This window comes from Pungitius pungitius, chromosome 4 (assembly GCF_949316345.1).
Source record: "Pungitius pungitius chromosome 4, fPunPun2.1, whole genome shotgun sequence".
In the NCBI taxonomy this organism is placed as follows: Eukaryota; Metazoa; Chordata; class Actinopteri; order Perciformes; family Gasterosteidae; genus Pungitius; species Pungitius pungitius.
Window position 1 is genome coordinate 5,301,229 of NC_084903.1, and position 15,530 is coordinate 5,316,758.

Below are 15,530 nucleotides of genomic sequence, written 5' to 3' on the forward strand. Positions count from 1 at the left end.
TTGTTGTGCTTGGTTGTTTTTTAAACAGTTTCAATACTCAAGAACATAGATGAACTAAATTGGATTTTTACAATTTTGTTAACATTCACTTATTTTGCTCGAATAATGTCAGACAATGCAACCATGAAGTTCTTTCGGGCTCGTCCGGGATTTGAACCCGGGACCTCTCGCACCCTAAGCGAGAATCATACCCCTAGACCAACGAGTTGACAAATGGCTGAACGATTGATGTCAACGTGACAAGATCCCTTGTAACTGGGCAAGAGAATTTAAGCAGCGTATCTCTAGACTTGGTCAGCAAAATGCCTGTTTTTTCCTACTGAGTTGTTGTGCTTGGTTGTTTTTTAAACAGTTTCAATACTCAAGAACATAGATGAACTAAATTGGATTTTTACAATTTTGTTAACATTTACTTATTTTGCTCGAATAATGACAGACAATGCAACCATCAAGATCTTCCGGGCTCGTCCGGGATTTGAACCCAGGACCTCTCGCACCCTAAGCGAGAATCATACCCCTAGACCAACGAGCCGACAAATGGCTGAACAATCGATGTCAACGTGACAAGATCCCTTGTAACTGGGCAAGAGAATTTAAGCAGCGTATCTCTAGACTTGGTCAGCAAAATGCCTGTTTTTTCCTACTGAGTTGTTGTGCTTGGTTGTTTTTTAAACAGTTTCAATACTCAAGAACATAGATGAACTAAATTGGGTTGGTACAATTTTGTTAACAATCACTTATTTTTCTCCAACAATAACAGAAAAAGCAACCATGAAGTTATTCTCTTGCCCTGTTGTAATGGATCTTGTCACGTTGACATAGATCTCTGAGCCATTTCTCTGCTCGTTGGTCTAGGGGTATGATTCTCGCTTTGGGTGCAAGAGGTCCCGGGTTCAAATCCCGGACGATCCCGGAAGAACTTGATGATTGCATTGTCCGTTATTATTCGAGCAAAATAAGAAAATTAGTGATCGTTAACACAATTGTAACTACTAGAGATGAGTGAGTACAGCATTATCTGTATCTGTTGAACCATATGAATTATCTGTATCTGTACTCGGATTGGGCGGGGCCTAACCCAGGAGTGGGCGTGACTTAACCCGGACGTAGGCAGGATTTAACCTGTAAGTTATCAGGTTGTCTTGAAATGGGCTGGGCTTTAACCGTTATGCTCTTTTTAAAGCATGCAATTGACCCTTTGCAGGGAGCTTGATTAACAGGTGATATGACCAATCATACATGAACTTAAAAACAGAGTACTTTACTGACGCATTTCTACGGTTAAAACAGCATCCCTTCTTAATTCTTATGTTTATTTAATGCTATAACTGAACTAGAAGGAAGAGATGATCGCTTCACAAGCAGCTTTAACTGATGCTCTACAGCAGGGATTCCCAAAGTGTGGTGCGCTGCGACCCCTGCATATAATGTAATGGCGGTCAGTTTTTTTAAGTGGGATTTTTTCATTGACATATATAAAAGGATTTTTCCATACATTAAAAAAGCGTAAACATTTCCTTTGTAATCGCTTTCATTTTAAATATAAAAACTATAATTTTATTATTTTCATTGTCACTGATTTGACCCTCACTGTCCTGCAAGGTTAAGCAAACTGACTGGTGGTGCTTTGACAGCTGAAGCACTCTGACTCTGTATCACTCATCATTCTGTATCACTGATGATCATATGAGAGAGAGGGGAAGTGTGTGTGTGTGTCTTAATTTGTAATATTAATATTAGTTATTTAACACAACTAGTCAACGTCACAAACTGAGTGCGTGAAGAGGGGGCAGACGGTAAAAAAAATTACGGCATGACCGGCAGAGAGAGGAAGGAGGGAGAGAGAGTAGGTCAGTGCGTGAAGTAAAAAAAAACTGGTTAGAGCCAACTGAAAAAAAAAAAATCTCCGACAGGCAGAGAAGGAACGCGAGTTGCATTCTTAAGCGTCACGTCTTAACAAGCCCCGTTTCAGCAGTGTCCGGCTCAACTCTAGTTTTAATACTTCTATGGACATAGATTGTTAACAAAATTGTAACTACTCAATTCAGTCAATCACATATTTAACATAACACATACCACCATCAAGTTCTTCCAGGCTCTTCCAGGATTTGAACACAGGACCTCTCACAACCAATGCGAGAATCATACCGCTATACCAACGAGCCAACAAATGGCTTAAAGATCTATAGTCAAAGGAGTAAATTTTTGTTAGTCTCTAAAGAGACTAGAGATTTTATGTCAATAGTAATCTTTAAACCTCATGTGGATTACAGCTCTTGTCAGCTCATAAGGGAACAGAAAACAAGACTCCTAAAGTTGAGGTTTCTGCCTAAAGATTTGTTTTAACATCCTTAGAACTCTGGTAAAATGTATGGCTCTGCTACTGTAAGCTCACAAAGTGGATTGTACTAAATTGGCATATCCAGCAATAATTCTCATAACCATGTGGATTACAGCTCATAAAGGAAGTTGAGGTTTGTGCCTACTATGATAGTAGTAAGGATTGTAATTGTATTATGATGCTTTGATGGTTTATTTCCCATTTTTCTTGAGAACATTAAAAAAGGGCATACAAACTATCATAACACTGACACTACTAAAGTCCATGAAAACAGTCAACAGAATAATTTGTTCAACAATTTCAAAATGTTAAAATCAATTTAAGACTTCAGAAACTACCTAAAATGAAAAATATGTAGCAGCATTTTATTTAAAAAAGGTCAAATAAAATTCTTACATTGTGTTTGGAAACAAAATGCAGGTTAGGATAAAAATTGGAAAAAGTTAAATACAATCAATATTTTAGCTTCTGAAGCCTGGCTGGTTCACTTGTCCATTTAGGTAGCCAAGCTACTGGTCCCCCTACAATAAAATGTAGTAGAAACAAAAACAATCACAATTTCAGACACGTCTACTTTTCCCCTCAATCATGCAAAGCCCACTTTTATAGCAGCACAAAGAGCCAAATATGACTCTAGGAATAGTTTTTGGGCAATTGAGGCCACTAAACACACACACACACACACACACACACACACGTTATTGGCAGTTAATGCGAACATTTGTATGCAATGCTGTTCAACAAATTTAAGATATATATCTAAATATCCATCCTTGTGGGCAGGACCATCCCTAACAGCCCTTCGCTTTGTGTTTTTATCCTAATGGAGGGTTAAATAGGATTCCTGGGAAGGTGGAAGGGGGGCATCCAAACCATTTCCTCACTGTTTCTCCAATGTGGTCTATACGTGCCTAACCCCGACAGGGAGATTTAAAAGCAACTGGATCCAAGTAATCAGCATGGCTTGTAAAAGGGCAAAAAATATGATATTCTCATCAGATGTCCCCCACTGAAAATCCATTGTACCTGTGTGACCAGGTACTTCCGTGGCACCGCTGTTCAGACTTAAGTTGGGTTTTGCTTCCGCCCACAACTAAAATGTAAGACTGAAACTCTCCAGATGGCCGCAAATCCCACTTGTGTTTTCCTCACTATTTTGGTATGCACCCTGGTGGGGATGGAGTACGAATCCTGGGTAGGATCTTCAGCACTGCAGTGTCCACTCGGACTGACTCCTCGGTTTTCTCGCTGCTCTGGGGAGGAGTCAGGACACCCGAAGGCACGGGGCAATTGACGTGCCGCTCCAACTCCACGTCCTGGTAAGAGTAGGCCCTATCCTGTACACAGCAAAACCCACACATTTAGTTTTGCAATGCATTCTTTACTATTACACTTTAAAATAAATGTGTGTATATATAACTTTTTAAGACCACAACTTTAATAACCCATCCATCTATAGCCTTTTTAATTTCATTTTCAGTCATTTCACTCACCAACCACGATATGTAGGAGACGTGCGTCTGGATATTGTGCATGTCATCTACAGGGATTCCTGTGAACGTTTTCATAGAAGAGCCACCGACCTCGCGCAGTGCCATAGCGAATGGCACCATCCACCGGACGCACTGCTCCACCTCCACCCTCTTCAGAGCTGCAAGGATAGAGGAAAGGAGCAGAGTGAGGAAAAAGGAAAATACATTCTAAAGCAAACTTTGTGTTGTTTGCCGTTATCTTTTTACCAGAGACATTTTCCACTAGCTCCAGGGAGGAGAAGTGAAACAGCGCTGAGGCAGCAAGGACGCCATTGGAAAACTCAAGGCATCGCACATCGAGCATACACAGGTCCAACAGCTACAGAGAGAAAAGAAAAACAAATGGCAATCAAATATCTGCGCAATTCTGAATGAGGAAATAAGCCGCGATACAGTTCAATTTCTGAATAAATGAGAACTTTTCTTCTAAAAGCTGAATTACAGAGCAATAAGTAGAGCAGTGGATTTGAAAAGTCGTTTCCCCTACTCCCCCCATAAAAAGTCTGAAAGTTACTTTCCCCGCAGGCAGTTCCGCACAAATGGTCATTTTAAACAACAATTTAGATTTTCTGTTTTAAAGGAGACTCATGTCTCTATGCCCCGAGCAGTCCCGCTTCCTGCAGTCAATGCGCGCAGGCGGCGTGTATTGTATTATAGTATTGACACTAAAATATTATTTTTAACGTATAGTGTGTAGTACTCTTTTAGTATGAATACAGTGTGCAACATTAGGTCACACAATATCACAACCAGACACATCAGGTGGATTAAATATTCCATATCTTGTAGTGTGGACAATTACCAATGACTTCTCCCAGTGGCCATCAGAAAGACTGGCATGTTTGGATTTATTTGTGTTCCCTCCTACCTCGACCAATAGAAGCAAAGAGAACTTTTCAACTGTAAATATGGTGACAAAGAGAAACCATCTTGTTGGTACTGTTGAGTGAAAATGTGAAACGTTCCATTTGCCTTTTTTAGACAGTGAGCATCATACTAGTAATTCAAAATGATACATCTATTGTTTGTCAAAATAAATGATAACACTGAAAATCCAACGAGCAGCTGTTCGGGTAGCTACGATCGTTTTTGGGGTCAATGAATCCTGTGATATACCGGAAAACCATCAGAATGTTTCTTAATACCGTAATATGGATTTTTTGGGCATACCGCCCAGCCCTACTAAAACCTCACGTTGAGTCAACGCTTGTTATTGAAGATTGGTTCATCAGTTGCTTAGTGAGGCAGACGGACATCACCACATACCTCTGCGATTTGTGTGAAGGTGGTCTGCGGATATTTGGGGATGAGCAGCTCGTCTGTTTCCTTTAGGTAGGCCACCTGCATGTAGACATTGAGCCAGGAGATGGGAGTCTGTGGGCTGAGGCTCCACTTGAGCTCCTGTGTTACAAACACAGAAAGAGCAGATGCTGGAGTAAAAACCATAACAGACAGCCACATGACTAGGGTTGCAAAGGGGCAAAACATTTCCCAAAACTCTAGCTTGGGAGTTTTGACCTATTTTTGTAAAAGCATATAACAGGGAACTCAAATGTAGTTAAACAGGTTTGGAATACGCAAGTACAATACGATTCACGTGTACATGTTCTTCACCTTCATAATAATGATTTCCATACTGAGAATCTCATCTTCAGTGCAGGCCTCGTCTGTGACATAGGCAAACTGGTGGACCTTGGGAGGGTACATCTCCTGGGGGATGGAGAGAAAACAACAAGAGAACACAGGAGATTAAGCATTATTCCAACCAAAACATACCAAACACAACAAGAAGGAACTTCAGGCTGAGACACAACCAGAGACCAACTCTGTGCCACCGACCCTTTCTCACCTCTACTTTGGCAGCGATGAAGAGACAGGTGATGCCTATGAGCTGCAGCGTGGATTTGAAGATATTTCTCTGCGTGGCCATGAAGCGATCAAAGTAGTCCTGGGCCAGGTGGTACGACTCCCTGTGCAGCTTGTACACCTCACTCACCTAAAACACGCACACAAACGGAACATCAGAGCTAGAAAGCCTGTTCATCGGTAGGCTCACTATTAGTGCATTGTGTTGTCACTAAGAGACATGTTGGACTGGTCACAGAGACGCGCCACAGACCTCCATGAGCCAGTCCAGGAGGACGGCTCGCATCTTGGGCTGCAGATGAGGATGTTTTTCCATCACGTGCACATCTCTGGTGTAGGTTTTATCCTTCTCCAACATGTTGTTCCACACCACATCTTTACTCGCCCAGCTGATGAAAACAGACGGACACCATGGTGAAAAAAGTATTGATACAACCCCCATTGTTGTGAAACACACGCAAATCACTTGCATTTCAAGTGTGGTTCTCTTGTGGCAGCAAGATATATTAAAATATGGAGCACTCATTTCTATCTAGTTCCTATAGCACTGTCTTAGACCTGGTTAGGGGGGGGGTTAAGGGATTAAAAAAAGGAAAGGGTCTAATGTAAAAGACAACAAGCAGAGCTTCATTTATCTCCAACATGTGCCGCTGGCTGTGTGATGTGAAGGCTAACCTGCAATAAGCAACTCCTGTACTCACCACAGTGCAGGAAGAGGTGCGCAACGAACAGGCGTTACAAGCACATTGTGGAAGTTGTAGTGGGGGAAACCCGCGTTTATGAGGGCAACCGGTTGGTCCTCTTCCTGATCTGGTGTGGGGATCCACCTCTGGGGACTCGTGCAACCGGCATCGGGACTCCAGCCCAGCTTGACAGGAGAGAGAGGGAAGAGATGAGCAATGACACGATACCCACCAAGAGGAGAAAACATGCAACTTTGCCAAAGATACATGAACAGAACGGAGGCGCTGGATGACAAAACCTACCTCGCAGTCCCGCTGCTTCTTCTTCGTCATCTCTGCTACCTCCTCATCCACATCATGCAAATACTGAGGAGAAAGAAAAAGGGTCAATATTAATTTATTGATTCATCCATGTGATTCAAAACATGGAAGGTAAATGGAAACTGTCCAACAGGTTACCAGGTACACTCAATTTTTAAAAAAGCAACATATGTAATAGAGCATCAATCGGTTGACACTCTGCAGCTAGCAATGAGTAACAGATGAAAGTTAAAAAGTAGCAGAAAGTTGATGTGTGGGCCTGTTCACACTACTGGTACTCACAATGGCAACATCTGCCTTCCTCTTTCTCGGTCGCGCTGTATTTTCTGTGGACGTGGGTTCTGTCTCTTCCCTGTAGACAACACAAGAGGGGACCGAACACGCTGTAAGTTTGTGCAGTTGACACAAAACACTCCAACGAGCGGGACGGGTTAATCCGGTCCAAATGCGATGCATAGCATCGAGCTAACTAGCCAGACGGCTAAAGCTCCATCCACTCAACTTTTATGTTCTGTCGTCACACACAGACACGCGCGCGCGCACACACACACACACACACACACACACAAAGAAGCCCTGAATGACGTAAATACGAAACTCACCGTGTTCCTCGCATTCTATATAACGTGTCGGCTGCCGTGTAGACCTGTGAATGAGACGGGTTTGCGTGTTATTTGGGGGTTCGGGCACATTTCGCACACTCCCAACCCCCACTCGCGACTCCCTCCTCCTGACAAAGCGCGAGCTGCCTGGCGCGGGGAAATGGAAACGACTCGACATGGTAAAAGTGGCGGAAAGTGGCGCCACGTAACGCGGGTATTTGCTACTAAACAGCCGCAGACGAACGGAAGACACCGTTCTGGCTGCTCCACGGCTTTATTTCAGCTGTTTTAAGAAACAACTGGTTATTTCCCCCCAAACCCGAGACAGCTGGCGTGTCACATAATGGCCTAAGGACAGCTGAGACGGCCTGTGTCCTCAATTCATAGCATCGAACCACCGGACTGAACATAATCACTCTTTTAAAGTCACCTGTGGACTTAGAAATCTAAACTTTCCTTCAGAGTCCAACCTGTTGCAGTTGTAGTTCTGTTAGCATTTGTAAGTCGGCACAGCTACACGAAGTAGAGCTCGACATCACTCGGGTGGACGTTTAACGCAGCGATTCACTCACCTCAAGATGCTTCTCTCGGAGTTCACTGTTGAGATAAATAAGAATAGTGTGGCACTTGGAGTGGATTGTGGGTGCTCTCTCTCCGTGTCTCCCTGCGGGTTTGTGTGTGTGTGTGTGTCCCGGCCGGGCTGCCTGCTCTGATCTGGCGCCTTGTAGGGAACAGATGACTCGAAGCGTCCGCGTCACGGAGGAGTGGATTTAAATTGGCGCTAAACCTCGAGCTCCACCGCCTCTCTAAGCTCCAAATTCCACTCAATTCACCTCCGTCTCGCATCTACGTCACGTGCGAGCGACGTAGTTTGCATATGGTTCATGTATATTGTGCTAAAGAAAATGAAAAACACGTTAATAAATTAGCCGGCAAAACTAGGAGGCGTGACCGCGGCGGTGACAGCGGCAGGGGGCGGGGCTTCCAAAGAGGAAGTGCTCGCGCACCGCGTGGCTAGTCTGTCGGATGTAAACAAAGGCGTACTCCTTTCGATTAAACCCAGAAATAAAGAAATACGCGACCGAGTTGCGGTGAGATAACAGGGGCTGCTCGTCGTGTGGACTCCACACGGGGTTGTCTCTCACTGTCACATTAGGCGCATTTGTTATTTAGCGAATAATCGCAATGTTAGCGCGCCGGAGCAGCAGCCGTGCCCATGGGTCCACGTAACAATACGTCTCCACCGCAAAAACGTAACGTACGCCCCTTTTCTGTTCGCAAACTTGATTAACTGGAAATCAGTTTTGATTCCATTTGCAGCGAAAAGAGGTACTAGATTTTCTGCTCAAACCTTTGGTGTTTATTATTGACTTTTTTTTGTTTGATTTACCAGAATTGACCCTTGGCCAGTCACGTGATCCCCTTGCGGAGACAAGCAAGATATTTCATTTTCTCTCCACTCTGTGGTTGCTCCCCAGAAAACAAGATCATGAAGTTTTTGGATCTATTTGGACGCCTGAAGTCTGTGGTTATTGGAATGATTCATGTCAAAGCCTTGCCAGGTAATCCGAGCTGCACCACCTGAGCCCACACTGTGAAAAACACTATTTTAACTGTCATTTACTTTAGTGTGGACATTTTGTAACTAGTTACTCTTAACAAATTAACATATTTAGTAAAATCTTACCGTTTTATATTTCAATAGTGGACTAGTGTAACATGGAATAAAATAGTATAACTGAAGTCAAGTACTTGGACACAGAGTGTGCATTGCATCACTGCAGATTTTGGGAGCCACAATTTGAAATGGCTTATACTGTTTGTAACCAGGTTTTGTCTATCTCAGGAACCCCGATGGGTTGCATGAAAATGTCCCAGATCACCGAAGAAGCCTGCAGAGAGGCAGAGATGTACAGCAAAGCAGGGATCGTAAGTCCTTTCTCTCTGTGTATATTCCTTCACACCATTTTTGAAATCTTCCAGCAGAAGGCGGTGACCATTCCTGTGAACCCCTCTCTCAGGACGGGCTGATCATTGAGAACATGCACGACGTCCCTTACTGTTTCTCCGTGGGCCCCGAGGTGTGCGCCTGTATGACCGCAGTGTGCGCTGCTGTGAGAGGCGTCTGTCCTCGCCTGCCGCTCGGAGTCCAAATACTGTCTTCTGCTAACCAGCAGGCCATGGCCGTAGCTCTGGCTTCAGGTTAAGGTTGTTAAAAACCTACCGCTATTTGCTACTTGACTTCTTCCGTTGGTCAACCGTAGTATTGTGACGTCACAGGTCTGGATTTCATCAGGGCCGAGGGTTTCGTCTTTTCTCACGTGGCCGATGAGGGTCTCCTGAACGCCTGCGCTGGGGACTTGCTGAGATATCGCAAGCAGATCGGCGCTGAACGCGTGCAGATCTTCACCGACATCAAAAAGAAGCACAGGTGAGATCCTCATCTGTACGGATTAATTAATAAGTCAAAGCTGATGAGCCACTGATCAGTTTGCTGATGAGTAAACTGAGAGCATATTTGACACTTGATATCTCAAGCAAAGCAACGTTGTGGTTCACTTGGATCTTATTGAACTCCCATGATACTAAAATATTCAGCAGGACCAACTGCTGGTAAATAAAGATTCATAGAAATAGCTTTTCGGGGATTAGAGTTTTCAGTAGCTTCATGAATTTGCTTGGTTTTGGTTTGGGCAGATTTGACATTTGTATTTAACCATAAACATCAAATTGAAGCCCGCATTTGTCTGACTGCGGAGGATCAAAGGAAGTTTAAAGGCACAAATCCTTCATTTGTACTCTGACCTATTTTAATGATAGAATATATCTTTTTTTAACTTTGAAATGTAAGAGAGCTGCAGGTGCGGCCTGAAAGTGCGATAGTCTCGGTTTAGCTCGATGTATCTCGATGAATCTCTCTCTTTATACATCATCAATGTATTCCTTTATTGGTGAATTTCTAGTATGGAAATATGAATAATTCCACGCAAATACATTAACCAATTAGAATAAATGCATGTCGATTAGTGTATATCGGAGAGGGACAGAGAGGTAAGCGAGCTGATGTAACGCGTACACTTGTCCCCAGCTCCCACGCCCTGACGTCGGACGTGAGCATCGAAGAGACGGCGCGCGCCGCCGAGTTCTTCCTCTCGGACGGACTCATCATCACAGGAGCGGCCACCGGAGCACAGGCGGACCCACGGGAGCTTCGAGGTTATTGTCGGCTAACAACATTGATTTGTTTCATTTAACGATCTCCTTTTCAGTGAATTATTTGTTTTATGGAAATTGTAAAACACTTAAAGGATTCAATTACCGTGCTGTGCACGTGTGCAAGGTGCCTCGTACGTTGACGTGTTCACAGCTCGCTGGCCAACAAATCAATCAGCTGGAGATACTCTGGAGATAATTAACACATTTTTACAACATAGCAACATAAAACATCTGTTACTTTTGATACTTAAAGAACATTCAACTTCAGCACTTTTTATGTTAAAGTCTATATTTTCAGTAAATGAGTATTTTTAAATTTCGGTATTGCAACTCTCACGTATCTGAATGCTCTGGATTACTTGCACTTTCTTTACTCGATGGTGTTTAGCTTAATACTGGTATTCTACCAGTGGTCTACCAGAGTTTGTCAGCGTCCGTACTTGTCTCATAGCAACAGCAGGCCTTCTACTCCACACCGTTTCTGCAGCACAACATGCAAGACTGCCAACACTCACAGGTGTTGACTCACACACACACACACTCACCCCCATCTCTTTCTCTTGCACTCGCTATGTCAGTAACACAAATATCTGACACTGGTCAGACAGAATGAGACTCACAGGGCAGTGTGGAGGTCACAGCCTCTCTGGGTTAGGCTCCTCTTACAGGGAGTGACATGTATGTGTGTGATACACTTTGTTACTATGTTACAACATAGACAGAACAAGTGAGCACAATGTCTAGTTAGGGTCCTGTACACATAAAGAAGTTCAATGCAAGATTTCAATAAACAATTTAAGAGCACATCCCACTGCCCATGATTGCTGTTATTCCAGTTTATTTAAAAGGGACCTAAAGGGACAAAGTAGTGACCCCATTGCCCATCAGGAGAAGCCCACCACCTGTCTCTCTTCTTCTTCGGTGGTCTTCAACAGCAGCTTCCATCCTTTTTGTTGCATTACTTGGCATCCTCCACCTGCTAGACCAAGGGTGTCAAACGCGTGGACGTCGCGTTGGCCGACGGGAGGGAGTGCAAAACAAATTGATATTAAAAAGACACGTCGAGCCTGAGGACATTTCAGTAATTCTGACAATAGCAAAGTCATCAGGCCCGCGCGCCGCAAGTTTGACATGTGTGTGCTAGACATCCTTCTTCCCCTCTGCAGCGTATCAGCCATCTGTTCTCCTCTCATTCCTCCCAGCATACCCCTCCTTTCCTGTTTAGTTGGATGTTTTCCTACCATGTGTAGGTTGCTGTGCCCTATTTTTGATCTTGATCTTGTCCCCTTTTGTCTCCTGTTTCCTCCCCCTGTGTCTCGTATTATTGTCGTTGCCATACATTCCCTCTGCTTTGGACTGCTCCATACAGATGGCTATGTTGTTCTAGTGATTGTTCCACTGGTATGTCCTCTTCATTTCCTCTGATACCTAATGAGACAAAACCCAAATAAATGTAATTCCATTGCCTCTTTTCATTACTGGACAATATATTTAATAGCAGATCTTATTGGACATACCTGACGAGTCCTGCCATGGAGTCACTGAGGACCTAGCCCGGCCTCTAATGCCAGATGAATGGCATACAATTAAATTGTAGCTAACAAATTCAACATGCGTTTAAATATTTAATATTTGTGACCAGGAACTGCAACAGAGCTCCTGTTCTGTCTCTAGCTGGGTCAAACATGCACATTATGTGGCCTTCCATATTTCAGTTTCTTTATCAACCTGCTCCTTTCTTACCTCATCTTCTAGGCACACCTTTCCTAAATCCCCTCTGACACCAACTAATGTTGTTTCAATACATCAATGATACATCCATCTTTCCATGCGTTGCATTAGTTTACGTGTTTGGGATGGCAACCACCTGTCTCTCCCACGTGGTAGAAAAAACAAATGCCTCGTGGAGACAGGTCTTAGGGAGCATCCAGCGGTGTGTGTGTGCAGATTGCAACGCACCGAGTGCACTCCTCCCGATCCCAGACTGAGAAAAATTGAGGCGACGAGTAAAACTGATGTTTTTTTCATTTCAAAGTTTCAGCTCAAATCGGATTGACAATTTCTGAGCATTAACAAAGCTTGGATGCTTCTCTTTTGAATCTGCAGCACATTGGTGCTTTGTGTAGATGAGTGCACTGCAGAGACGTCCATGCTGAGAGGCTAGAATTCTTTTCCTATGAAGTGTGTGTGCGCTCTGCAGCAGCAGCTGCTACAACTGAGCAGTTTTTGTCTGTTCCTGCAGAGGTTTCCCAGTGTGTGAAAATCCCGGTGCTGATTGGTTCCGGAGTGACCTACGACAACATGGAACGCTACCTCGATGCAAACGGAATGATCATCGGGTCTCATTTCAAGGAGGGAGGCCACTGGGCCAATGCCGTCGACCCGGAGCTGGTGAAGAGGTTCATGGGGAAGATACGTGGCCTACGGGAATAAGGGAATATCGCCTGAAAGATGTTTACTTGTACTACGACTGTGTGCAGGGCCACATTAAACACATTCCACCTTAAGGAAACCAGATGTTTATTATCATTTTATAAAAACACACAAATAGAAAAACATAATTTTCAACTGTACAAGCACTCAATTAGGGATTTTTGTCAAATTAATGAAATGAGTACCAACCTGCTGGTGAGGAAAAAAATGGACCGAATACAGAACAGTGGTTTCTCTAATTAACGTCAAACAAAAGAAGCGTCGATATTTAGAAATTCTGATGTTTTTTCACACAGCATGAATACTGCTGACTGAGACAGTTATAATATTCTAATACACTCACATTCACAAGAATGTCTAAAGCTAGCAAAGTATAAAATATACTGAAAAGGACCAACCTGCAGAAAACATGCTTTAATCCACCTGCATCATAGTTAATCCATTCATTTGGAGAACAGTATTGCTTGAAATGTTTCATATTTTTGTATCAAGGTCAACTTGTTACTACCCGACAACGATGAATACCTATAGTTTCACGTCCAGTGCTGGACGTGCACGTGTAACTGTGAGGGGAGAAGAACCTGAGTGAGGGAGAGGGAGTCAAGGCTCCTCCAGTCTCAGTAGCTGCAGAGGCGGTGGCAGGGCTGCTTGAAGGAGACGTGGCGTCTCTCTCCCGGGGACAACCGCATGCTGGCCAGGTTCTGCCTGCACAGAGCCGCACGGCTCAGCTTCTTCCGCTCCGCCCGGGTCCTCGCCCTATTGGCCGCCAGCCGCTGGGCGGTGCAGGGTAGCGGGACTCCCCAGGCCGCCAGATGCCACGATATGCGGCTGGACGGGCACATTGGCAGTACTTCTTGTTCCTGCTCTTCCTCCGCCCCGCTTCTCATCTGGTAGACAGACATGCTGGGGTGCTCGATCAGTAGGTTCTCCAGAGGACCCGGCTGAGAGGCCATCAGCAGCCCGTTCTCTGTGCGGTCGACACGTCCCAGCTCAAACAGATCTGTTTTCATCCCAGTGGAACCTGCAGAGGACAGATGTAAATCCCACATGTGAATGAAGGCCTGTGCAGGTGTCGCCTCCAGCCGGGACGCTCTCTCACCTGGGAGATTGACGACGACCCATCCTCCCTCCTCAAACTCTATCAGCTCCTCAGAAGTGTCTTCCGTTGCCTCAAAGTCGGCCCCGGTGTTCCCGAGCAGATGAGAAAAAATCTTCCCAATCATCGTTGTTCCTCTATTGCAAACCTGACAGAATGAAGTATTAAATAATGAAGTAGTGCAAGTGTTTCATTGCAGCTGACAACAACAACAACAACAGATCGTTGATCTGAGTAACCATTCGTCAGCCTCGTCACTCGACTCCGGGGCAGATTAGCAACTGCTAAATAAAGACCTGTCTTCAGTGGACATCCGTCTCTATGACGCCCAGTGGGAGTTTGGGGGGGGGGGGGGGGGGGGGTAGTTTAGAGCTGAAACAGTGTTGACCCCGTTACTCCCTTTCCTTGCATTGACATCTGTGGTTTTAGGTGCCAGTCGTTTATTGGGCTCTGGATCGCATCTCATTGCGTTTCTTAGGCAAAACAACACCGTGTAACGGCAACACAGATTGATATCCACCATGTCACAATAAAATCAAGTCAGTGATAAAGAAACAATGACATCATCCTATTTACTATTAAGTAGTGTGTGAGGGTGGTATGTTTACTTGTCAAATCCAAGTCAGCTGATCGCAAAGGAATGTTCCGTGCAGAGAGCACCTTATCGGTTTCGTGCCCTCAGGACATATCACTAAATATATAGCATGGCCGTAATCCCAATGGTTAATTCGTGGCTGCGGTCGTCGCCTTAGAAAATCACGGATCGCAATTTGTATTTGTTCTTATTTTTCTCGATTAAAAACATATTTTTATTCCCTGGCTTTTGATTCACCATGAGAGCTGATGTGGTCTTTCGGGTCGCTGTCACTATCGATGTTTGTTTGTCTTTCTTTAGTGTTATATGTATCTCTGTAAAGCACTTTGGTAACCTTGCTGTTTGTTTAAACTGTGCTATACAAATAAAGTGGATTGGATTGGATTTTTCCACGCACGGCAGTTCCACATTGACATAAATATGTCCGAACCCCCCTGAACTGTTTTCCTCGACTACTACTACCACCCGGTCGCCTCCATTCTGAAGTTAAAAGCAAGGGAAACACTGGATCTACACAATCGATCCGTGTTTCCTCCCTTCCGCCTGTCCTCTGCCTGTAAACACGCCTCACAGAGATCAACAGCTGACTGCCCGCGCATCGACTCATTACAGCTGCAGGCCGGGCGGCTGGTACCGAGCCCACAGGGGACAGTCCAGTGAGACATGACGTCACCTTGTGACTGACCTGATCGCGATGGACGTATTTGTGTTTTGGAGTGTAGCCGTCGTGCTCTATTTCGCTGCTCTTCGGAGGTTGTTTTGATGTCGAAATCGTTGGTCAGAGAGAGTCCTCTCCGCGTCCTGAAACGTCACAAAACCCCGCCCAAAAAGGCGGGACCGGACAT

General features: G+C 44.5%; 3 protein-coding genes and 1 non-coding gene across 6 annotated transcripts; 1 reads left to right on the forward strand and 3 right to left on the reverse strand.

Annotated features, from left to right (window-relative positions):
• Nucleotides 1-460: 460 nt before the first annotated feature.
• On the reverse strand, nt 461-532 carry trnap-agg (transfer RNA proline (anticodon AGG)). Its single transcript has one exon. It is a non-coding gene; the product is annotated as a tRNA-Pro (tRNA).
• A 1,914-nt stretch (nt 533-2,446) lies between these two features.
• On the reverse strand, nt 2,447-8,209 carry ccne1 (cyclin E1). The gene is made up of 12 exons (XM_037482909.2): nt 7,918-8,209; nt 7,346-7,389; nt 7,026-7,095; nt 6,726-6,788; nt 6,441-6,607; nt 5,993-6,128; nt 5,723-5,869; nt 5,488-5,583; nt 5,140-5,274; nt 4,081-4,192; nt 3,835-3,992; nt 2,447-3,678 (listed from the first exon to the last, which is right to left on the reverse strand). The coding sequence occupies exons 2-12, from the start codon at nt 7,357-7,359 to the stop codon at nt 3,493-3,495; spliced, it is 1,284 nt and encodes a 427-aa protein (XP_037338806.2). The 5' UTR covers nt 7,360-7,389; nt 7,918-8,209; the 3' UTR covers nt 2,447-3,492.
• Nucleotides 8,210-8,325: 116 nt separating this feature from the next.
• zgc:162297 (uncharacterized protein LOC555865 homolog) lies at nt 8,326-13,093 on the forward strand. 3 transcript variants are annotated; one of them, XM_037482928.2, is made up of 7 exons: nt 8,326-8,598; nt 8,824-8,907; nt 9,192-9,274; nt 9,367-9,547; nt 9,626-9,776; nt 10,434-10,561; nt 12,804-13,093. In XM_037482928.2, exons 1-7 carry the CDS (start codon nt 8,562-8,564, stop codon nt 12,992-12,994), a joined length of 855 nt encoding a protein of 284 aa, XP_037338825.1. In that variant the 5' UTR covers nt 8,326-8,561; the 3' UTR covers nt 12,995-13,093. The 3 variants fall into 3 exon arrangements, with proteins under 3 accessions (XP_037338825.1, XP_037338843.1, XP_037338834.1); XM_037482946.2 differs by having other exon boundaries at nt 8,327-8,674; XM_037482937.2 differs by having other exon boundaries at nt 8,327-8,603; nt 8,739-8,907.
• On the reverse strand, nt 13,065-15,515 carry si:ch211-260e23.9 (uncharacterized protein LOC555795 homolog). Its single transcript, XM_037482958.1, has 3 exons — nt 15,371-15,515; nt 14,094-14,238; nt 13,065-14,015 (listed from the first exon to the last, which is right to left on the reverse strand). Exons 2-3 carry the CDS (start codon nt 14,215-14,217, stop codon nt 13,612-13,614), a joined length of 528 nt encoding a protein of 175 aa, XP_037338855.1. The 5' UTR covers nt 14,218-14,238; nt 15,371-15,515; the 3' UTR covers nt 13,065-13,611.
• Between the last annotated feature and the right edge of the window lie 15 nt (nt 15,516-15,530).